At 35.2% G+C, this 22,063-nt stretch overlaps 3 protein-coding genes across 7 annotated transcripts; 2 read left to right on the forward strand and 1 right to left on the reverse strand.

The window, feature by feature from the left end:
- On the forward strand, positions 699–13,442 carry LOC109335589 (tripeptidyl-peptidase 2-like). 4 transcript variants are annotated; one of them, XM_019571727.1, is made up of 34 exons: positions 699–1,049; positions 1,838–1,916; positions 2,015–2,088; positions 2,323–2,432; positions 2,539–2,619; positions 3,036–3,122; positions 3,297–3,439; positions 3,752–3,902; positions 3,976–4,098; positions 4,258–4,341; positions 4,441–4,628; positions 4,751–4,925; positions 5,023–5,144; positions 5,239–5,318; positions 5,629–5,690; positions 6,054–6,208; positions 6,579–6,760; positions 7,319–7,431; positions 7,501–7,671; positions 7,895–8,023; positions 8,131–8,231; positions 8,309–8,426; positions 8,775–8,854; positions 9,127–9,199; positions 9,866–9,951; positions 10,037–10,088; positions 10,176–10,301; positions 10,463–10,534; positions 10,807–10,899; positions 11,111–11,203; positions 11,671–11,772; positions 12,037–12,129; positions 12,462–12,680; positions 12,890–13,442. In XM_019571727.1, the coding sequence occupies exons 1-34, from the start codon at positions 722–724 to the stop codon at positions 13,046–13,048; spliced, it is 4,104 nt and encodes a 1,367-aa protein (XP_019427272.1). In that variant the 5' UTR covers positions 699–721; the 3' UTR covers positions 13,049–13,442. The 4 variants fall into 4 exon arrangements, with proteins under 4 accessions (XP_019427272.1, XP_019427274.1, XP_019427276.1 ...); XM_019571729.1 differs by having other exon boundaries at positions 5,632–5,690; XM_019571731.1 differs by lacking the exon at positions 7,501–7,671.
- LOC109335594 (tubulin beta-1 chain) lies at positions 13,393–15,568 on the reverse strand. The gene is made up of 3 exons (XM_019571739.1): positions 15,116–15,568; positions 14,359–14,628; positions 13,393–14,248 (listed from the first exon to the last, which is right to left on the reverse strand). Exons 1-3 carry the CDS (start codon positions 15,507–15,509, stop codon positions 13,569–13,571), a joined length of 1,344 nt encoding a protein of 447 aa, XP_019427284.1. The 5' UTR covers positions 15,510–15,568; the 3' UTR covers positions 13,393–13,568.
- Positions 17,785–20,773, forward strand: LOC109335599 (zinc finger CCHC domain-containing protein 9-like). 2 transcript variants are annotated; one of them, XM_019571743.1, is made up of 6 exons: positions 17,785–18,105; positions 18,182–18,277; positions 18,407–18,545; positions 19,167–19,258; positions 19,408–19,438; positions 20,491–20,773. In XM_019571743.1, exons 1-6 carry the CDS (start codon positions 17,821–17,823, stop codon positions 20,535–20,537), a joined length of 690 nt encoding a protein of 229 aa, XP_019427288.1. In that variant the 5' UTR covers positions 17,785–17,820; the 3' UTR covers positions 20,538–20,773. The 2 variants fall into 2 exon arrangements, with proteins under 2 accessions (XP_019427288.1, XP_019427289.1); XM_019571744.1 differs by having other exon boundaries at positions 20,494–20,773.

A 22,063-nucleotide genomic window follows, 5' to 3' on the forward strand; every position in this document is an offset into this window, starting at 1 on the left:
CTTCCTAGTTAACAAACGGTCTAAACAGAAGACATGGCTAGTTTTTCTATTGTTTTGTGGCATTCTTATATGGGTTGCTTCAAAAAACTGACACACTACAACCATAGGGTTGCTCAATTGCATTATGAATCTACTCAGCTAAACAATTATAATCAAGGGTTGCTCAAACTTATTTCTTAATATAATTGTAAATTACAATTTATTTGTAGGGAATATATTTTAATTGGGGAGAAAAACATACGATTTTAATATAAGAGGGGGGAGTTTTAAACAAATTATAAGATCTAGAATTTTATACGATTATTTATTGCACTCTAACATAAAAATGATTTAATGTAGTACAAAAATAAATATTGATGGATATATGAAGATAGTAGACATGATAAAATGAATAATAAATGAATTAGAGAAACAACTATTAGAACCTCTTACATAAATAGTAAATAAAATAAATATTAGTACATTTTTAGAGATATGAAGAAAAATAATGTTAAGATGAAAGTATTAAGATTTAAGAAACATTGATATGAATGTTTTGTGATAAAAAAAACATGCAATAAACATGAAACCACGTCACTGAAACCATATCCCATGAAAAATGAGTTATTGAACATCCTAGTTGTTTTGCGGTGTGCACCATGCCGCAACCCCGTCTACCACCACCGTACCCATTGATCTGAAATTACGAAAAACACCTTTCCATTCCATTTCATTCGAAGTTATGCTTTTACTCACCACATTCTCAACAACATTGTCCTCTCTCTCTCCTCCCTTTCTCTCTCATCATCACACTTTCACACGAAGGAGATTCACTCAAACTTCTTCTTCTTCTTCTTCTTCTTCTTCCATCAAGTCAATGTCTTTTTCTTCCTCCAACTCTCTCTCTACTAATGACAATAATAATAACAATAACAACAACAGTGCTTTTCTGAAGCTGAACCACTCTACATTCTTGGCTTCCCTTATGCCCAAGACAGAGATTGGTGTTGACTCTTTTCTCCATTCTCATCCTCACTACGATGGCCGTGCTTCTCTCATCGCTATTTTCGGTATAAAGTTCTTCACTTTACCCTATTTACCTTGTTGGGTTGCTTCCATTTTTGAGAAGGGATAACATCAATGCTGCATAGATATATAGTTGATGTTGGATGCTGGAATATTCACTTGGTTTAAATATTAAATTATATTTTACTTTTTTTATTTGATTGTTATTGAATATTGATCTCAGATTTGTTTACTTGCTTTTAAAGTCATCAAATTTGTTGAACTCTTTCCTTCGGTTTGGATGGGTTGGGATTTGTGATTTCATTGGTGCTACATTTCTAAAAGATAGTTGCGGTGAGAGCAGATTAAAGTTATATGCAAAAACTCATAAAGAGAAAAGACATACTTGTAATTGTTTTGGATGTCATAAATGTAAAATGTTAGTTCTAGTTGAGTGAAAGTATTCTCAATCAACCCAGAGTTTAGTTGCATATTTTGAATTTTGAATTTTGTACTTTTATTTGTAGTTGAGTTTTCATGTTAATTCTCTTAATAGCGTGATTATTTTGCTTTGCTTGAGTAAAACTCATGAATTGAGTTTCTTAAACATGATGTCTGGGGTTCAATACTTTTAGTGTGTTTGGAAAAGTCTTTGTTGGTATAGGTAAAACCAATTTTGGGGTATTATTTGAAAAAGCTTGTTTGAGTGTGAAGTAACTGTTAGAAAGTAATACAGTATCTCCCTTTCAAAGACAAGGTTGGCTATAGATGCTAACACATGGGTGAGTAGAAGAATCACAATGAAGTCGACTAAAATCTTTTGTGCTTGTATTCTTGTATGTGTCATTTTCAGATTCTGGTGTAGACCCAGCTGCTGCTGGATTACAGGTTACCTCTGATGGGAAACCAAAAATTCTTGATATCCTTGATTGGTAAGTAGTAACTACTTGATGTTGAATTTTTATTTGGTACACATGTTAATGCTCACTGGTTTACCAATAAAATATGAATGCCTGTTGTTCTTCTTCAGCACTGGGAGTGGAGATATTGATACCTCAAAGGTGGTGAAGGCTGATGCTGAGGATTGTATTTCAGGTGCTTCAGGTTAGTGCTACGGAATAAATCGCGATCAGACATTCTTCAATATATCGTAGTAATTGCAAGTGCAAGTAAATTAAGAGATATCCGAACAAGAAAACTTCAGACCTCTACGTGCACAGTTTGTAACTTAAGAGATATCCGAACAAGAAAACTTCCTAGTTGAAGAATGAGAACCCACCAAAGTATTAAGCTCTTATCTGTGGCTCTGTGCTTAAGTTTCATGCAAATTTTGTACAGGGGCATCTTTGGTTATCAATACTTCGTGGAAAAATCCTTCTGGTGAATGGCATGTGGGTTATAAATTGGTTTATGAGCTTTTTACAAAAAAATTGGTTTCTCGTCTGAAGGTAGCATTTTACTTTATTGAAGTATTATTTGTAGTTGTTCTGTTGTCTCTACAATTTTGGCTAATAGATCCATTTTCATTTTTTTTCCTGAATTTTTCATGGGCAGAGAGAAAGAAAGAAAAAGTGGGATGAGAAAAACCAGGAGGAAATTGCTAAGGCTGTAAAACAACTTGATGGTTTTGATCAGGTTAATTGAAGAATTTGTCTGATTCCTCTCATATTCTAGCACTTCAATGCACGTATGTTATACTTGTAACAGTTCAACATTTGTTTAGTAGTCACTAGCCATCACATTCACATATTGCAGAGGCAAGCTGGTGCATGTATTGGTTAATTTTTTTGTTAAGATGTGTTACTTATTTCCTTACTATTTTCTCTCTTGTATCTCCTTTTAATTTGCATGTAGAACTTTAATACTGTCTTTGGAAAAACAATGGGGGGTTCTTCCCTTCTTTTGGTGACAAATGTACCTTTTCTTTCATATTTCAGCATGCTATGATTGTTCTAGTTTCTCTCTCGAAATATTCAAAAGATATAATGTGCTTGTTTGTTTTCCATTATATTTACTATTCCGTATAACTCAAAAGTATACACATTTTCTAGCTACATGTCAAGGTTGAGGAAGCAAAACTTAAAAAGGCTCGTAAAGATCTCCAGAATAGGCTTGATCTCCTGAGAAAGCAATCTGAGGTGGGTGCTGATCATTTTACATTACTTTTTTTGCTCTTTGGGCATTGCTGCCTTCACCTCTCTCTAAAATGGCTTATACTTGTGGTGTGCTTGTTTACTTGCCGCAAATCTTGCTTATCATCCAGCCAATTGAATTTTCTTACTCTGAAAAGGCAATGCTATTTTATGTTTCAGAGCTATAATGATAAAGGGCCTGTCATAGATGCTGTTGTCTGGTATGATGGAGAGGTCTGGAGGGCTGCTCTTGACACACAGAGTCTCGAGGATGATCCAGATAGTGGGAAGCTTGCTAACTTTGTACCCTTAACTAACTATAGGTACATTTGATTGCTGGTGCTATTATGTAGACTAAATTTTATCCATTTAATCACTTTCGTGCTGAAAAGTCTAGTGAAATTAGAAGATACTCATTTTGTAAAATGGATTTCCTACTCACAAGTCCTCTAGTTGTCATACACTAACAGATTAATCAATCTCAGTTTTCTCTTTCCATCAGTTTCTTGTGTTTTCTCTTCAACCAAATACCGAAAGAAGGAAGTCATTTTGGTTCTAATCAGTGCGGTTTGATATGCATTAAATTTCAAATGACTTCAACTTTTCATTGCTAACTGTTACAGCCTATTTTTCAGGACTGAGAGGAAGTATGGTGTCTTCAGCAAATTAGATGCTTGTTCATTTGTTGCAAACATCTATAATGATGGAAACACCTTAAGTATCGTAACAGACTGCTCCCCTCATGGCACTCATGTTGCTGGTATAGCTACTGCATTCCACCCAGAGGTACAGGCGTAACTTTGAACTTATAGTGCAATTCCTATGAAGAACACTATACATTATAATATATTGTTGTTAGGAACCCTTGTTGAATGGAGTTGCACCAGGAGCACAACTAATATCTTGTAAAATTGGGGACTCTCGCTTAGGTTCAATTGAAACTGGAACGGGTTTGACCCGGGCACTGATTGCTGCTGTGGAGGTGCTTCAATTTCCCCCCTCATTAAATGGTTGTCTTGGATGTTTCAACAATTGAAATAGATTAGTCTGTGACATTTTTGTGTTTCACATAAATAATTTTGTTTTAGGATTTTCTAATGTTTGACATAAATGACATTCTAGTGATGGCCTTTTTATGCAGCATAAATGTGATCTTATCAACATGAGTTATGGTGAACCAACATCGCTGCCAAACTATGGACGCTTTGTTGACCTTGTGAATGAAGTATATTCTAAGACTTCCATTTTAACTGGACCAGTTATATCTTTTCATTGCTATTTTCCATTTGCTAAGCCACAGTGTTTTTTGATGATTTATATCCAGGCAGTAAACAAGCACCGTCTGATATTTGTGAGCAGTGCTGGTAATAGTGGGCCAGCATTGAGCACCGTTGGTGCACCTGGTGGTACATCTTCAAGTATCATAGGCGTTGGTGCTTATGTTTCTCCTGCTATGGCAGCTGGTGCTCATTCTGTTGTTGAACCACCATCTGAGGGGCTTGAATACACTTGGTATATTTGCTTCTTTGTGAAATTTTCCATTTTGGTGGTTTCCTATACTCTTTTATCTATCATTTTTCTTCTTCTTTGTTTGCATCATTATCATTGTATGATTGATGAAAAGGATTTTTCAGGTCTAGCCGAGGACCAACAACTGATGGAGATCTCGGTGTCTGCATAAGTGCTCCTGGTGCCGCTGTTGCTCCTGTTCCTACGTGGACGCTTCAACGACGTATGCTCATGAATGGGACATCAATGGCATCACCATCAGCCACTGGGGGGATTGCATTGCTCATAAGTGCAATGAAGGTTCTAGGATGTGGTTCTTATTTCGATATTATGATTTTGTTGGTATTATGTTGCAGTTCGCACACATATCTGTAATTTTCTGAAATGCTGCATGCAGGCTGAGGGAATTCCTGTGAGTCCATATAGTGTGAGGAAGGCCCTTGAGAACACATCTGTTCCCATAGGTGATTCACCTGAGGATAAACTATCCACTGGGCATGGGCTTATGCAAGTTGACAAGTTCGTTATTTCCCCCTCCCTGTGCTTTCATGAAATTGTAGTGAATGATAGGTTTATAAGATTATGTATTGACTTGATCAATACTCAATGACAGGTGTTTTGAGTATATACAGAAGTCTCAAAATATTACAGGTGTTTGGTATCAAATAAACATAAAGCAATCTGGAAAATCAAGTGAGTTTACATTCTCTCCTGGATATTTTGCCTTTCCCTTACGTGTTCATCCGTTCTTGTAAAATGGTACAGCATGTTATGTACTGTTAAGTAAATTACTTGGGAACAAAAGTTGCTGACATTCTATTGTTTTGTTATGTTCTTCTAATCTTTTTTGGGATAAAAGTTGTTATCAAGGTTCTGTAATAATGATATGAATTTGTATGTGGCTTGTGTAAAATGAATTTGTATTTATTGCTTATAACACATTAAAAAAACATGCTTGTATTGAAACTAGCAACATTATATCCCTTATTATGATTGCTGGCTGCAGATCACTCATCACGGGGCATCTACCTGAGGGAGGCTAGTACTTTACGACAATCTACTGAGGTGATATATTCTTAAACTTGGTGTATATAGTGATCAGAGCATATTTTTGAGACAGGTCTTTGAAAACTACAATTTGTAAAATTGATTGATAAAGGTTGGAGAATTTGTTTAATTGACAAAGAATATTAGTTTACCTTGCATTCTATGGTGAGAATGAAAGGATGAAAGTAGTTGTGCTGAAATTAATTTTGCAATTGTTCTTATGCTGCGAACAAAAAACGGTAGTTGCTATCACTTTTCTCCTTGTATGTTATCAAATTTATCAAGATTTTACTCTTTGCAGCGGTTAACAGTAAATTTACTGTGATTAGTATGCACTTGCCGTTGGTAATTCTCTTTGTAACTTGTAGTACTTGTTCACAGTGGACAGTGGAAGTTGATCCAAAATTTCATGAAGATGCCAATAAGTTGGAAGAATTGGTTGTGTTTGAGGAGTGCATTGAGTTACATTCAACAGATGAGACAGTTGTGAAAACCCCCGAGTATCTATTGCTCACTCATAATGGCCATACCTTCAAGTTAGTCAGCTTCACTTGAACTTAACCTTTTCATTCTTAGTGTATGTAAAGCATTCTGTTGTTTCATGTTATCACTATTTTGGTCTAGAACTATTTTTAGGTTTCATTAAGTTTTTTTCCAGTGGCGGAATCTAGGCATAGTTGTTCTGTGAAAGAAATGATCTCCATGGTACTTTCAAGGGCATATATGTCATCCAATATTTTCGTCATCCTTGAAACTGTCTTACTATAATCCCTAGCCTTTCATATCCATCATTCTGCTTTAGGTCTTCCATCAGTGGTCTATGTTTATTTTCTTCTTTTATTTCAACCGAGTAGTGATTTGTAGTTTTTTATCATTGACTTACAAATTGTTGTGTTCTACTTTCAGCATAATTGTGGATCCTACCAATTTATCTGATGGTGGTCTGCATTATTATGAGGTCTATGGTATTGACTGCAAAGCACCATGGCGTGGCCCTCTTTTCCGAATCCCAATTACCATAACAAAGCCTGTGGCGGTAACTAATAGACCTCCGCAAGTTTCATTTTCAAAGATGTTATTCCAGCCAGGTATGCATAAATTGATAATTATATATAATAAAAGTCATTAAGTGCCTTCACCACATAGGTTAAGCTATTGGAGAGATGGTTTATGACATTGTACCAGGCCTCTATGGCCAAGTGGTCTAGAGTTTGGTCCTTGCCGCTTTGGTTCTAACTTTTAAAATAAATGATTTTCAGCTCATGGTAAAGATGAACCATGCATTGTTCAGCTTCAAACCCAAAGTTCTCTCATTGACGGGGTCACGTTAGATTATAATAAAAATATTCAATATTCATGTCTTCACATAACAGCCTAAGCTTTTAGCAAAGATTGTTCATGACATTTGTCAATGAAGTTAATCTCAAAACATCTTTATTCTGGTGACGTGCTAAGGTTGGAATTTAGGATTTACATATAAAGCATTCTAACCATGATGTTTGATATTTTCTCCAAGGGCCTTTTCTGTGATCTAATATTGAAAATGATTTTGGAAATATTTTACACATTGCATTTGCAATTCTGGTCCAGTCATTCTTTAATCCTAAAAGGAATGCTTATTGTCTCGATTTTTTTTGTTTCATTAGGCCATATAGAAAGGAAATATATAGAAGTTCCACATGGTGCATCTTGGGTTGAAGCAACCATGAACACATCAAGTTTTGATACAGCTCGAAGATTTCTTGTGGATGCTGTTCAGGTACAATGTGCAGCTCAAAACTATGTAAGATTATGTTTGGACCTTTCTTGACATGCTTGCTATGTCTAGATATGTCCACTGCAAAGCCCTTTGAAATGGAGGAATGTGATATCCTTACCTTCGCCAGCTGTCAAAAGCTTCGCCTTTAGGGTAGTAAGTGGTCAAACACTGGAACTAGTCATAGCTCAGTTTTGGTCAAGTGGCAGAGGGAGTCATGCGACAACCAGCGTGGATATTGAGGTAATAGAGTACATATTTGTATGATGAACTTGTTTTACCCTCCAGATGTTCGGGTAAATCTTGCTCTCTCTCACCTATTTTTAAAAAAAATCCAGCTGAATATTCTAATTTTTAAAATGGAAAGCCCCGTGATGATTATGCCTTATTCGTTAGTCTTTTTTGCCTTTGTGTATGGTTGTTCCTATATAATTAAATGATTGTTCATATTTATATAAAATTCCAGCTTGTGTTTCATGGCGTAAAAGTCAATCAAGAGGAAGTTGTACTTGATGGGAGTGAAGCACCAGTTAGAATTGATGCTGAAGCACTACTGGCATCTGAGAAACTTGCACCTGTAGCGATTCTAAGCAAGGTTATCTTGTATTTCTTCCATCCTTCTTTTTGTGATATGCCATTATGCTTGTGATGTAGGGCAGTAATGAGGCCAATCTATTCTCCTAACTGATGTCAAACTTGCAGATAAGGGTTCCATATCGACCAATACATGCTAAGATTAGTGCACTGTCAACTGATCGTGACAAACTCCCCTCCGGAAAGCAGATACTAGCACTAACATTAACGTGAGTAGCCATAAATTCCATTCTGTTTCATTTTTGTAACTTTTTCATGACCTGTTCTCAGTATTATGCTTTTTCAGGTATAAGGTCAAATTGGAAGATGAAGCTGAAGTGAAACCACAAATACCATTTCTAAATGACCGGATATATGACACTAAATTTGAGTCTCAATTTTATGTGATTTCTGATTCGAATAAGGTATTCTCATATTTATTTTCCGTTTTGTTGTTTTTGGTTATGACTTACGAGTTACGTGAATACTAACCTGGTTGTAATTTATTTTCATGTTTGTATGTGTCAACAACCAACCTCCCAAAAGCTTAAGCTATTGAGGTGAAGGGAAATGAATGGTTTTGTAACTCTAACATGCCCCATACCCATTAGCCCTTTGGGCTTGCAGCACGGACTATGTACAGGCCCACCACCTTGAGATGAAACTTCTTTTATTTATTTAGAAGAATGGGGAAGCATGGATCGAACTCCCGAACACCTTGGGTGAAGGCAAATGAATGATTTTATATTTCTAATAGTATGTTCTGATTGTAGCGTGTATATTCAAGTGGAGATGCCTATCCAAACTCTACAAAACTGCCCAAGGGAGAATACAATTTACAGCTATATTTAAGGTATGAATCTTTCTGTATATACGGGATGACATCATACATGCTTGGTTGTTCCTTATTATGCTTTTGTTTTTTTATAGTCATTCTGATTCTCTATAGTTCCGAGTAAGTTTTGTAAAGTCACGGGTATTACTGAACAAGCGTAATTTAGTTATTAATACTTGCAATAAGAAAGCTAGAGTTTTATTACAAGTGGAATATTTCTAGGCTTTTAAAATATTGATATGTAGGTGCATTAAACATGGTCCTATACTCATGTTAATTTATTATTTTAGGCATGACAATGTGCAAATTTTGGAGAAGATGAAGCAACTGGTGTTATTCATTGAGCAAAATTTGGGAGACAAGGTAGAATATCATATTCTTAAGATAGCTTCATGTTATGCCTCACAATCTTATCTTTCTTTAGCTGCAGCCTGATATGTCCTTACATGATTATAAGTTTTTTCAATGGTTTTCATGAACAAAATAGTATTTCTCATTTTCTCTGACTAGTAGGTTTCTCAATGCTCAGTGGTTATGTATATCGAACTTTTGAAATATGTGGCTTGCAAATTGTTTTACAAATGAAAATTCTTAAATTTTGATAGAATTTCCCTCACTATAAAAAACTGAGGTAAGTTTTAAGTTATGTTATATAACCTTCATTATTCTAAAAATCATTAAAGGAAAAGCTGTATTTTTAATATTGAAAATAATAGGGAAAACTGTAAATTTTGGTCAATCATTTTGTATGATATTAGCATTGGACGCTAAAGGTTGTAGTTCCATAATGCATGTGAAATAAATTAGGGAGAATTGAAATTAAGCATCTTCATCGATTCAAAGATTGGAAACATCTTTTTTTCATGAGAAATTTTAGAATTGTGATTCCCCCACTAAGGTACACTTTTTGGGTTACTTGCAGAGGGTATAATTTTTATATACATTATTAAAATTCAGGTTATCTATTTGTTTCCTTCCATTTCTATATATCTACATGATTATCATTTATATGTCTGTCTTTGTTTCTAGGACGTCATTCGGCTATGTTTTTTCTCTCAACCAGATGGTCCACTGACGGGAAATGGTTCCTTCAAATCCTCAACTTTAGTTCCAGGGTATGTGACCGGATTACGTTGTCCCTACCTCCTTAAGGTTTAAACATCATCTTGTGTTGTAGTGCTGATGTTTGCTTATTGGCAGTATAAAAGAAGCATTTTATCTTAGTCCACCACTAAAGGACAAGCTTCCTAAGGTATATTGTTCTCCTTTCTTAACCTTCTAGTTAAGTCCATTAGACCATTGCTAGTATGTAATAACAACGTTTGAAGTATTTCCACAGAATTCTTCACTAGGATCTGTATTGGTGGGAGCAATATCATACGGGGAACTGTCATTTTCTGAACATAAAAACCCAGAAAAGCATCCCGTATCTTATCGTGTTTCTTATATAGTTCCGCCAAATAAGGTTATTCTTTACTTTATGCAGTTACCTGCCTTAAGGTCTATTTGTATGCCCTACAATTGCACATGAAATTATTTGTTTGAACCACCAAGCCGTGATGATATTATGTACTCCAAAATTGTATATATTTCTGATTACATTGTCCTGTGAACTTGTGTTGGAAGATTGATGAGGAGAAGGGAAAAGGTTCTTCCTTATCTTCCAAGAAGACAGTTTCTGAGCGTTTAGAAGAAGAGGTATTGTGAGTCCTACTTTAGCAGAAAATCCTTGTTTCTACTAGCTAACTTGTATTTCACTTATGACATTTTTTTTACTCTTTGCATCTATTTTTTATGAAGCACTTTTGCTTAAAAATAAACTTAAGCATGTGCATTGTTATCTAAAATCCCGGTATTAAACATTCTCTCGCAGTTCTTACTTCTTAGCTGTCACACTAAAGATTTCAGATTGTATGTCTTCTGTCTTAAATCCTTATAGTGCTTTGAGTTTGCCTTGACTTATCCATCAGGTAAGAGATGCAAAAATAAAAGTGCTTGGTAGCCTAAAACAAGAAAGTGATGAAGAGCGTTTGGAATGGAAAAACTTGTCGGCCACTCTCAAAGTCGGTATAGGAATTTTATCTAAAATTATAGTTTTGATGGCTGCCTGCCTTAGTTTGTTTATTTACTCTCTTAGAACTCTATTTATTTGATTTTCTTTTGTTAAATTCCTGACATGTAACTTTTGTTAATGTTAGTCAAAACTTTATTAAACTATTTGTTGTCTGCATTGTATACTAAAGATAAATATACCATTTTTTCTGTTCCTTGCAGTCTGAATATCCAAAGTACACTCAATTGTTTTCAAAGATTTTGGAAGGTTTAGTTGCTAGGAGTCCTATCAAGGACAAATTCCAGCATGATGAACCCCCCCTTCGATTTCTCAAAAAACTTACCGTATAAGAGTTATCTAATGTTGTATCGATTATATAACTATTATGTTGCTGTCATGTATAAGGTGGAGTTCGAGTGACTCAAGGAGTGTAAGTCTTGTACATTTACACCGTCTAACAACATTCTTGTCGAATTCAAAATTTAACATTTTACATTCATTACTATCTAAGCTAATATTTGACATTTATATATTAAAATAAAGTGAAATATTTAACCAATCCGGCCATTGAGTTATTTGATATTATCATGATGGGCAAAATCAAGTACCAATAATTTTTAGATTCTTTGAAATTTATGAGTCTGATCTGCCTCGTGAGAACTTTGAATCTAATGTTTGGATTAATTAAATAAATGCTTATAAAAAGTTTCTCAATTTAGTAGGGTGTATGGTGTAAATTCCACAAGATGGCTGATAGTGTGGAAATTTTGGTTATGCATTGCAGGTAATTGGTGCAGCCAATGAGGTGATTGACAGTATCGATCGGGAAGAGTTAGCAAAATATTTTGCACTAAGAAATGATCCAGATGATGAGGAAGCAGAGGTGCATCCTTGTTCCCAATGCTCTTAGTTATTCCCATCACCCACTCCTGAACAAGTTCCTTGTTTATACAAAACTAAAAGGAGGTGTTAAAATGTGTACATGATATTGTAAACATCTCTATAGGCTGATAGCGTGACAAATGTTAAACCAATTGTTATCAATGTTTATTGTTGAAATTCATTATGTGGTGAAATGAATTTTGGTACTATGGTATCTCTTGCATTATGGATTTTTGGCAACTATTGATATTTAAAATCACTGTAGAAAATCAAGAAGAAGATGGAATCAACTCGCGACCATTTAGCAGAGGCGCTTTACCAAAAGGGGCTTGCACTGGCAGAAATTGAATCTTTAAAGGTAATCCTTAACCCAATATTCTACATTTTCGACAATCGTAATCCTTACATGCAAAACATGGAAATACCATGCGGATGATATTGCAAAATGTGTACATCCTGCTACACTTGCCTTTCAGTACATCGATCTTCTATATTATTACTTGTTAGTCACTACAAAAACAGTAAATATCCCTGTATCGATGGCAATTCCTCTCTCTTGAGCTCAAAGGATAGATATCATGTGGCATAATTAGTGCTTCTTTTCATTCAAGTTTATCATTACATTATGTCGTGTAATTATTGTTTATCAATTTAGAGTTAGCCGACTTGACTTGGTGTATATTGTCAAAGGCGGTAGAAAAATCTTCAGCTTCACCTGCTGCAACAGAAGGTACAAAACTAGATGCAGTGAAAACCGATGAGCAACCGAAGGATAATGACATTCATCCAGACTTATTTGAAGAGAACTTCAATGAACTGAAGAAATGGGTTGATGTGAAGTGCACAAAGTATGGAATCCTGTTGGTGACAAACGAGAGGCGTAGTCAAAGGCTCGGGACAGCATTGAAGGTATTTTCTTTTGCAAAGCCTTGTATTGGTTCCTTAGTATATGGAGAAGATCTTGGCCCTTAATTAGTAATAAAATACAGGATCATGGTTCAACTTGAAATCTTGGGTTTTTATGAAATTGGTGTTACAAGAGAAGGGTGAGCAAGTGAGTTGTTGTATTAGATAAAATTATTATATATTTATCTTATTTGTGAACCTTTTCCATTTAGGTACTTAGTGACATAATTGAAGATGACAATGAACCTGCCAAGAAGAAATTTTATGAAGTAAAGCTGTCATTGCTTGAGGAAATTGGATGGACTCATTTGGTAACTTATGAGAGACAGTGGATGATTGTGCGTTTTCCTCCAACTTTGCCCCTTTTCTAGAATACCAATGTTTTTTTCACCCTTCTCTTTACATTTTTTTACACCTTGTAGCACCCTGCTTCATTAGTGGAATGAAACATTTCCCTTTCAACCAATTGTCTAGCTACAAGTTCATCTATTCATGCTTTCATACCATCTCCATTCTCTGACCCTTTTCTCATATAACAAGAAAGAATTGTTTGGATAAATGTCTGGCAACATTTTCAAGCAACCATGAAGATAAGAATGTAGATATAAACTGAACTGAATCCAATGAAGATACGGAGATATTCAATCATTGCAATGATAGATAACCTAGATAAACATTTGTTAATCTACCGAAAAATTAACAAGGGTACAATTGATTTGGTGCAACATAGGCACTATTTTAGCAGTAAGATAAAACATCTACAAATATAAAACCCTAGAACAATCAAAACCCCGAAAAAGGTATTCGGGTAATAGGAGAAAATGACAACATTAACACGACAAGTATATCACAACCAACACATACAAATGCACCCTTGAAAATTACTACTACTCAAGCCTCTTCACCAATGTCTTCTTCATCTTCATACTCATATCCATCTTCATCTGCTGTTGCATCTTGGTACTGCTGGTACTCCGATACAAGATCATTCATGTTGCTCTCTGCCTCAGTAAACTCCATCTCATCCATGCCCTCGCCAGTGTACCAATGCAAGAAAGCCTTTCGTCTGAACATAGCAGTGAATTGCTCACTCACCCTCCTAAACATCTCCTGAATGGAAGTAGAGTTCCCGATGAATGTTGATGCCATTTTTAGACCAGTTGGAGGGATATCGCAGACAGTGGATTTGACATTGTTTGGAATCCACTCTACAAAGTAAGACGAGTTCTTGTTCTGAACATTGATCATCTGCTCATCAACCTCCTTGGTACTCATCTTGCCACGGAACATAGCAGATGCGGTCAAGTAACGACCATGGCGCGGATCAGCTGCACACATCATGTTCTTAGCATCCCACATCTGTTGTGTTAACTCAGGTACAGTGAGAGCCCTGTACTGCTGCGAACCACGAGATGTGAGAGGAGCAAATCCAACCATGAAGAAATGCAGACGAGGGAATGGAATGAGATTCACAGCAAGCTTGCGAAGATCTGAGTTCAGTTGACCAGGGAATCGAAGACAACATGTTACACCACTCATTGTGGCTGATATTAGATGGTTAAGGTCACCAACTGTGACAAACAAACCAAAACAAACAGCCAAATTTAGCATAGAACCAATAAAGGAAATGAATTTAGCACAAGTAAGGAATTGATGAGAATGTGTGGAATGATGAACTCACAGCTTGGAGTGGTGAGCTTAAGGGTGCGGAAGCAAATATCATAGAGAGCTTCATTATCCAATACCATGCATTCATCAGCATTCTCAACAAGCTGGTGAACTGAGAGGGTTGCATTATAAGGCTCAACAACAGTGTCAGAGACCTTAGGAGATGGGAACACGGAAAAGGTAAGCATCATTCGATCTGGGTATTCTTCCCTGATCTTCGAAATCAAAAGTGTTCCCATGCCAGAACCAGTTCCACCACCAAGGGAGTGGCACACCTGAAACCCTGCGAGAACAAAAACACTTTAAAGTGCTGACTACATGTAATAATCAAAATAAACAACACACCTTCAAATTTAATTCAATTTTCAAACTGTGGAATTAATTAATAAGTTGCTAATTCAATCATGACATTATTTATGATTCCGAATTGCCAATGGAAAGTTAGTTAACAAAAAATATCGAGAAGCGAAACAGCTTTTTCAACAAAACAAAAAAACTGAAAAAACGGTGTGACGAAATTTAACATAGTTTGCTAAATCAAACTACGTTACACCGTGCCAAACTTCAAAATCAGCATAAAGAAACACGTGATTTAACAGATCGAGACTCTACAGTTTAGGTTCACTACTTCTTAAGATAACACTAAGAACCCAGCATCAACTGAAAACGAAAAAACGTGTAATACTTATAACTAAAAAATGAAGCAAAAACATAAATAATAAGCTTAAAATAGAAAAAAAAAAGGGAAAAGAAGTTGTGAAGTAGAATACCTTGAAGGCAGTCACAGTTCTCTGCTTCCTTCCTAACAACATCGAGAACCGAGTCAATCAACTCAGCGCCTTCAGTGTAGTGACCCTTCGCCCAGTTGTTTCCGGCGCCGGACTGGCCGAAAACGAAATTATCTGGCCTGAATATTTGGCCGTAGGGTCCAGATCTGACACTATCCATGGTTCCAGGCTCCAGATCCATGAGTACTGCACGTGGAACGAACCTTCCACAACTTGCTTCGTTGTAGTAAACATTGACTCGTTCGAGTTGCAACTCATTATCGCCTCCGTACCTCCCGGTGGAGTCGATCCCGTGCTCCGCACACACCACCTCCCAGAACTTGGCTCCGATCTGGTTCCCGCATTGACCACCTTGGATGTGAAGGATCTCACGCATTTTCTCTACTTGATGAAAAGTGAAGTGAATGAAAGTTGAAGAGAGAGAAAGATGAAGAGAGAGAAAGACGAAGGAGTGAGTGAAAATGGAAAGTGAAAGTGTGAAACCCCCTCGTCTTTGAAATGAAGACGAAAAAGAAGAAAACACTAGTTTTTTATAGGTGGGGTGTGACGGTGTTATGTGGGGCTCGTTAGCTAACGGTGGATTTGACGGTGCTGTTAGGTTTGAGTGGGAATTTAAAATTTGAAAAACCGAACGGATATTTTTGAATCTTAGGAATATGGAACCAATGTCCGTTATTTTATGAGATACGGTGTTAGTTGGATACGTGGACGGCTTAGATTTTGTAAAATATGTCCGTTCAAGCGTTGGAGGTAGTTCATGTATGTGTTTAAGTAGTGCATTAATATTTAAATTAAATAATAAATTTAGCCGTTGAACTTGAGAGAGACGCATTAAGAGAAACGGTGACGCTCTTTGTTAGAGAGTGAAAGTGACGCGCGTTGGGCATGTGAGATTTTTGGCTTTTGGGCCAAGGCACATGAAAAGCTGGGAAGAGGACGTGATTGCGGGCCTGATCAACAATTTCTAATTATCCTAACTTCTCAAGCGGGGTTTGTGAATTTTTTTGTGTATTACCAAATATATCCTCATTTTTTTAATAAATAATTAATTATATGTGCAGTTGTATATCAAGTGTGAGAAAATACATTTATTTTTTTATGATATGCACTTGTTATATATATATTTGTATATTAAATATGAGAAAATATTGTTATTTTCTTATCATATACATTTGTTATATATGCATTTATATGAAATGGGATAAAAGTAGTGTAATTTAATTACTTCACTTTGGCCAAAGTTTAACGGTGGACCCAACCAGAAAACAAGTGGGGGACATTGTTTCATTTTATGTATAAGATATTAAGATTAGAAGCAACAGAGAAAACCTTGGTGACAGACTTATAACCTTTCTCTTATAAAAAATATAAAATGAAGTTTTAACCTTTCATTATTTTTTATGGATCCTATTCCAACTATAGATTAATAATTATAACAGGGATTTGATGTGATAATATATGATTTCATGCTACTAAGTTGGTTAAGTCTTCAATGTTCCTTTAAAAAAGCAGTTTTATTTGCTCTAAATATATTCTGTTGTAACTATCTTTTTACCAGTTATGCATGAAAGCAAAGGCAAGGAGTGAAAAATGAAATTAGGAATCTGGTTGCACTTTCCCAATCTGATGAAGCAAATAATATGTCACATGCTGGTGCAAGCAGCAACATCAGACATGGGCTTTACAGGTATATATGGAATATGGATTGGGATTCTTTATTCCAAAAAGTTGTTGTCTTCCTGTCCCTATCCAATAGTATTTCACAAAATAATATAAAATATTGATTTATTTTTTTATATTTTTTTTTAAATTAAATGATATATTTTGATTGACTTGAAACACCAATAAGGATATGAGATCTATAGAATATAGGGTAGTGTCTCTTGATTAGCAATGAAAAGTTTAAAACGAGGGTCACCAAAAACGCATCCGATTTGGTCACCAAAAACGCATCCGATTCAGCTAATCAAGAAACTTGCAGAATATCATATTTGCTCTAGGATCATATTTACCAATTATTTATTTTCAGGCCCAACTAACCATTTAAAAAAAATTGCAGCAAAAAGGATATGGTAAACGTAATTTACCATAGCTGAAGACTTTTAAATCACACTTAATTAATAGTACATAGTTTGATTTGCTTTCTTGGCATTGTAAGCTAGTAAACTTTTTATTTTACTAATTGTATTCTTTCATCTTATATATATATATATATATATATATATATATATAAGGAACAAAATTCTTTTGAATTGTTTTCTAATATTTTTATTCTGGCATATCATTTGAGTATAATTTAGTTTTCTGTTTTTTAACTTTTGAGATATACCAAAAAAAATTAAACTTTTTTTGTTTCCCAAATGTATTCATTGTATCTTGTCCGAACTAGGAATATACACAAGTAAATATGTGAGAAGGGTATTTTTTATCCACAAAACTTGAATCGAAAACCTTACTTAACATAAATCAAGAATGTTCTTGAACCAATAGCCGTTATCTTTGTATGGTCAATGTAATGAAAGTATAGAAAACAGAAGAAGTGTGTAATGAAAGGTGATTTATGTAATTTCAGTAAAACTCATGGGTGTTAGTGTAATTTATTCTAATTATAATATGTACTATTTATGATATAGGTCAAATTAATATTTATCTAGTCCCTGAGTTGGTTGCATCGCCGTCAGATAGTGATGGATGTTGTGGAGTCATGTGATCGGAAGAGAAGCAGAGAGGAGAACCCTCAACCTATGAATAATGAGAAGAAGAAGAAGAGGAAGAAGAGGAAAACTCAGAAAAACAAAGGTGAAGCCAGTGAGCTACCAAACCCTAACAATCCTGATCCAAAAAGAAAAGGAAAGAAAAGGAAGAATAAACAAGTGCAGAACAAAACTGAAAGTGTTGAAACCCTGCTTCAGAGTAACCAAGGTCTCACACTCACAAAAATTCCCTTTAAATGGCCCGATCAAACTTCTCTGGTATGTAATAACCCTCCCCTTTCAATTTGGTACAATTAGAATTAGTCTAGTTCAAATGTTAGTCTTCTATTTACAGGGAAATTCAAATTCTAAGTCACCTCGGGCCCCTCCGAGAACTCACGGAGTTAAAGTCACCGAGTCTCCCGTTAAACGCCATGCTGATACTTCCGTGGTATTTAATCATTTCATACATTTACTTTCAATACTTGTATTCTATGTCATGTTCTTTCTCTCTTTTTTGAAACTGATACAATTAAAACTATGCCATTGTTATGTATAAATGGTAACTTGGTGTTTCCAGATATGTCGGGCATGCCGACAGCGTGGTCACAGATTTGAAGTTTGCCAGAGGCTGAAATATCTCTCCAGGGATGACGAAATTTGCTTCTTTTGTGGCGAAATCGGCCACTCCCTTGGAAAATGCTCACTCTCTACAGCAGGTATGCTCAATTTTCAATGCTTTGCTTAATGAAGACTTGGGATGGTTTGTTTTGCTTAAATTTATGCCTTTGTTTGGATAGGACCTTTTCAGAATGCAATACTTTGTTGTTTGTTGCAAGTTTACTTTGTTCCATATCTGATAGGATGTAATATTTTTTGAACGACTTTTGAATCAGATGAAATAAGTAATGTATATTATGTTATATTTAGTTCACTAAAACTTCAAATTTATGATAAGTTGCGTCTACATGTTTCCTTGGTATTTAGTTTCCTCCTTTGTTGGTATCTCTGAATTACTAGTACATATATTTTCGGCAGGGTGTGTACTTTCTCCCAAATCCTCAATAATAGGATTTTCTCCTGTGATATATTCAAAGTTATAAAATACTAAATATTTTTAAGTAGATTTTTTGGTGATTATTAAAGTATGTTACCATTTTGGTAATTCCGGAAATTTTGATACTTATCATTTGTTGAACCGGCTACTTATTACTTCCTAAATGGGAATGTATTTTCCTCCTTTGTTACAATATAATCTCCACAGATCTGTTACGGTAACTGTCTTCTCTGTGTGTTCATCTGCTGTCTTATGATTCAAAATTGCTTCCTTGGTGATGCAGGGGGAGGAAGGTTTGCTAAGTGCTTATTCTGTTATGCACAAGGACACTTCAGCATCAACTGCCCTCAAAATGGTTATAGAATCAATCCAAAGGTATTATTGCATATTATTTGAAATTTAGATATTGACACATTTTTCTGGGATCTTTGTGAAAATATGGACACTTTTGTTTCGTTATCCTTTCAATCGTAACATCTACCTTTTAAGGCAAGCCTAATCTTTTTACAATTTATATTCCATAGGTTGCTGCTGCTAGAGGGCCTATCAACAAAAGTAAGTCTCTACAAGAAACTCAACCAATTTGTCACTTTTCGTTTTTTTAGTTTGATATTATTTTATATAATCTATGTTGGTGTAGTTTTCAAAACATTTCGCTGCTGCTAATTCCTGTCTTCTGGTCGTTGAGCTGAAAATAAATCCATTCTGCAGCCAAAGATGTTAAAATTCCTGTCCATGATCTTAACTCCTACGATCTGTTTGGTATGGGGGCAAAGAAGGGATTTACAAAGAATACTTGGATCAGTTTTCAGTACAATTTTACTAATGAAGTATAAAACTTATGACTTATCCATGATATTTTCACCTTCATTTTTACTCCCATACTAAGCTGACCCCTTTTCTAATATCCCATGTTTTTGCTGGGAGACACTGCACCTGCTCCAAAAGTAGAAATACTTCAGAATGTTGTATTCTGGTTCTAAACATATTCTTAAGTCACGAAACATCTTGAAGTAGATAATTGAGTTGGTCAAGTAACAAGTTCTTAATATCCTAGGTTGTTGACTATAACTGATTCCACATGTTTTTTTGCTGTCAGACAAAGCTTTATATTTGGCCCGTTTAATTAACATGCCAAGCTCTAGTCATTCTTTTTCCTTCTTTCGGTTTTTGGAGGGAAAGGATCACTGCTTCGGAACCATCTCACAAATGCATTTTATGGTTCATAAACCTTCCCCTTCCTTTCATTCCCCTCTAACAATCAACTCACAAACAAATCCTAAGTGCTTGTCTTGGCTCAGATTATTCGCATCTCTATACTCTAGTTATAATAAGGAGACTTGTCCATGATTGTTAAATTTTGGACCTTGGGCACATTTTCAAACAAGTGGTATATGGTTTTGTGTTTTTTTTTTGTGCTTGGGAGTTCTAATATAATTTCTTACAAGATTTATGGTGGCACTTGTCTTTAATACTGAGTGATATTATTCTCTTACCTTGTGCATGTTTATTTTGTTCTATCTTGTAGAGTTGTAAATTGTTGATGTTAAGGAAGGTGCACTGCTCATGATTATTATGTCTGACAAATATTCCATTATTTCCTGCAGCAGTGGAAAATGAAGGAATGCCCGTTGCTGAAGTTACAAATATGTGAGCAAGACGACTTACCTAGTTGCATGTGTATAGTTGTGGACCTCAGTTTCTTGGCATTGCGGTTTGATGATTATGTAGCATGTACGGTAGTGGTAGGCATGGTTTCCCAATTTTGTAGGATCAAAGTCCATATATTTATGTAACAGAAAACGGTGATAATCTTTGCACATCACACTCTTGTGGGTTTGGAAGTTTTTATTCTGATGATTTTTCTTCATCCATTAAAAATTGGAACAATCTTTCATATAAATTTATATGATTGTTTAGACATGCGTAATTTAAGGAGTTGGTAGTTTGGAAACCCAGAGTTAGATTAGCAATAAGCTTTATGTTGATGCTCAGGAACAAAGATATGTTATCCCAAACCTGTTCATATGATGTTTCATGTCAATGATGATAAAAGAAATCTCTGCTCTTCAGACTTTTTATATTATCACTAACAATGTAATAGTTAGTATTCTTTCTTTCATGCTGATCTATCAAGTGAAAAATCTCTAAATTACATTTTTGAGTCATAAACAATTGTTCTGAAAATATGTATAGGTTTCAAGGAGCAAGTGACTCACTCATTGGAGGGGAAAATGAAAAAATCTGTACAATTGCCTCCCCCAAAATAAGGAGCACTTTTTTCTCATTTCTCCTTAGGCTTTCGCTTTCTCTGTCAACGACAAAATGGTTCATACCCATTGTGTCTTTGTCTCTGTCTACCTCAAAATTTCAGTAGGGTGTTCATTTACTGTCTCTTAAGCTTCATAATGGATAAGAAAATTGTGGAGGAAAAAATGAATAGTGAAATGGCAAGTGAATTGAGCAATGTGCTAATTATATTTAACATTCCATTTCATGGTGAAACAATTATTTCTATGTTTACTAAACTCATACTTATCTACACATAAGGTCAATGAGATCAATTTAAGGAGAATGCATTATGGTGTGGCAGAAATGGGGTTTGTTATATAGCATCAATAGATACATGTAATTCCTTTAAGCTTGATCAATCAGCTTACAGAAAATTTCTAATTTTGAGACTTCGTTTCTATTGTCATCAATCATACTGCATTACAAAAAATGTGCATGCTATCAGATTGCAGTATCTGGTATGACAGATATTGACAATTGTAAATTAAAGTTCCTTGAGCTATAGGCAAGGAGGAACTATCATGACTTAGTGGTAGAGAACCTTAGAAGCCCAGAAGAAACCTATCATGAATTCCCTGTCTCCTTGAGTATCATCATGCTGTCTGATTTTGATTTCATTATCCATGAGAATTATCAGAAAAACAAGATTTTCTTCATTGCATGGTAATTTGAGGTTCGTTGAGTTCATGTGAACATGGTTAAAACATAGTTTGTTCTAACTATACGAAGAGATCTAGTAACATGTTGCAGTATTGGATGCTTAATCTACAAAAGAATGTTAGTTTTTGTAACTTTACCAAGTGTAACTTGAGCCTCCAATTTTCAAGTCAAACAAACAAAAAATTGGTGCAGGTTCTCCAATTAAAGCATATATTTGTTGAGACTTGG

Source organism: Lupinus angustifolius, chromosome LG20 (genome assembly GCF_001865875.1).
Source record: "Lupinus angustifolius cultivar Tanjil chromosome LG20, LupAngTanjil_v1.0, whole genome shotgun sequence".
Lineage (NCBI taxonomy): Eukaryota > Viridiplantae > Streptophyta > Magnoliopsida > Fabales > Fabaceae > Lupinus > Lupinus angustifolius.

Excerpts from the sequence above, each read along its gene's own strand:
- LOC109335589 (XM_019571727.1), top strand. The coding sequence starts at position 722 with ATGCTTTTACTCACCACATTCTCAACAACATTGTCCTCTCTCTCTCCT. Across the intron at positions 4,629-4,750 it reads GAGGGGCTTGAATACACTTG|GTCTAGCCGAGGACCAACAA; the intron begins GTATATTTGCTT and ends AGGATTTTTCAG. Across the intron at positions 6,209-6,578 it reads CATAATGGCCATACCTTCAA|CATAATTGTGGATCCTACCA; the intron begins GTTAGTCAGCTT and ends TTCTACTTTCAG.
- LOC109335594 (XM_019571739.1), bottom strand. The coding sequence starts at position 15,509 with ATGCGTGAGATCCTTCACATCCAAGGTGGTCAATGCGGGAACCAGATC. Across the intron at positions 14,629-15,115 it reads GAACTGTGACTGCCTTCAAG|GGTTTCAGGTGTGCCACTCC; the intron begins GTATTCTACTTC and ends TTGTTCTCGCAG. Across the intron at positions 14,249-14,358 it reads TAAGCTCACCACTCCAAGCT|TTGGTGACCTTAACCATCTA; the intron begins GTGAGTTCATCA and ends TGTTTGTCACAG.
- LOC109335599 (XM_019571743.1), top strand. The coding sequence starts at position 17,821 with ATGGATGTTGTGGAGTCATGTGATCGGAAGAGAAGCAGAGAGGAGAAC. Across the intron at positions 18,106-18,181 it reads GGCCCGATCAAACTTCTCTG|GGAAATTCAAATTCTAAGTC; the intron begins GTATGTAATAAC and ends TTCTATTTACAG. Across the intron at positions 19,259-19,407 it reads GTTATAGAATCAATCCAAAG|GTTGCTGCTGCTAGAGGGCC; the intron begins GTATTATTGCAT and ends TATATTCCATAG.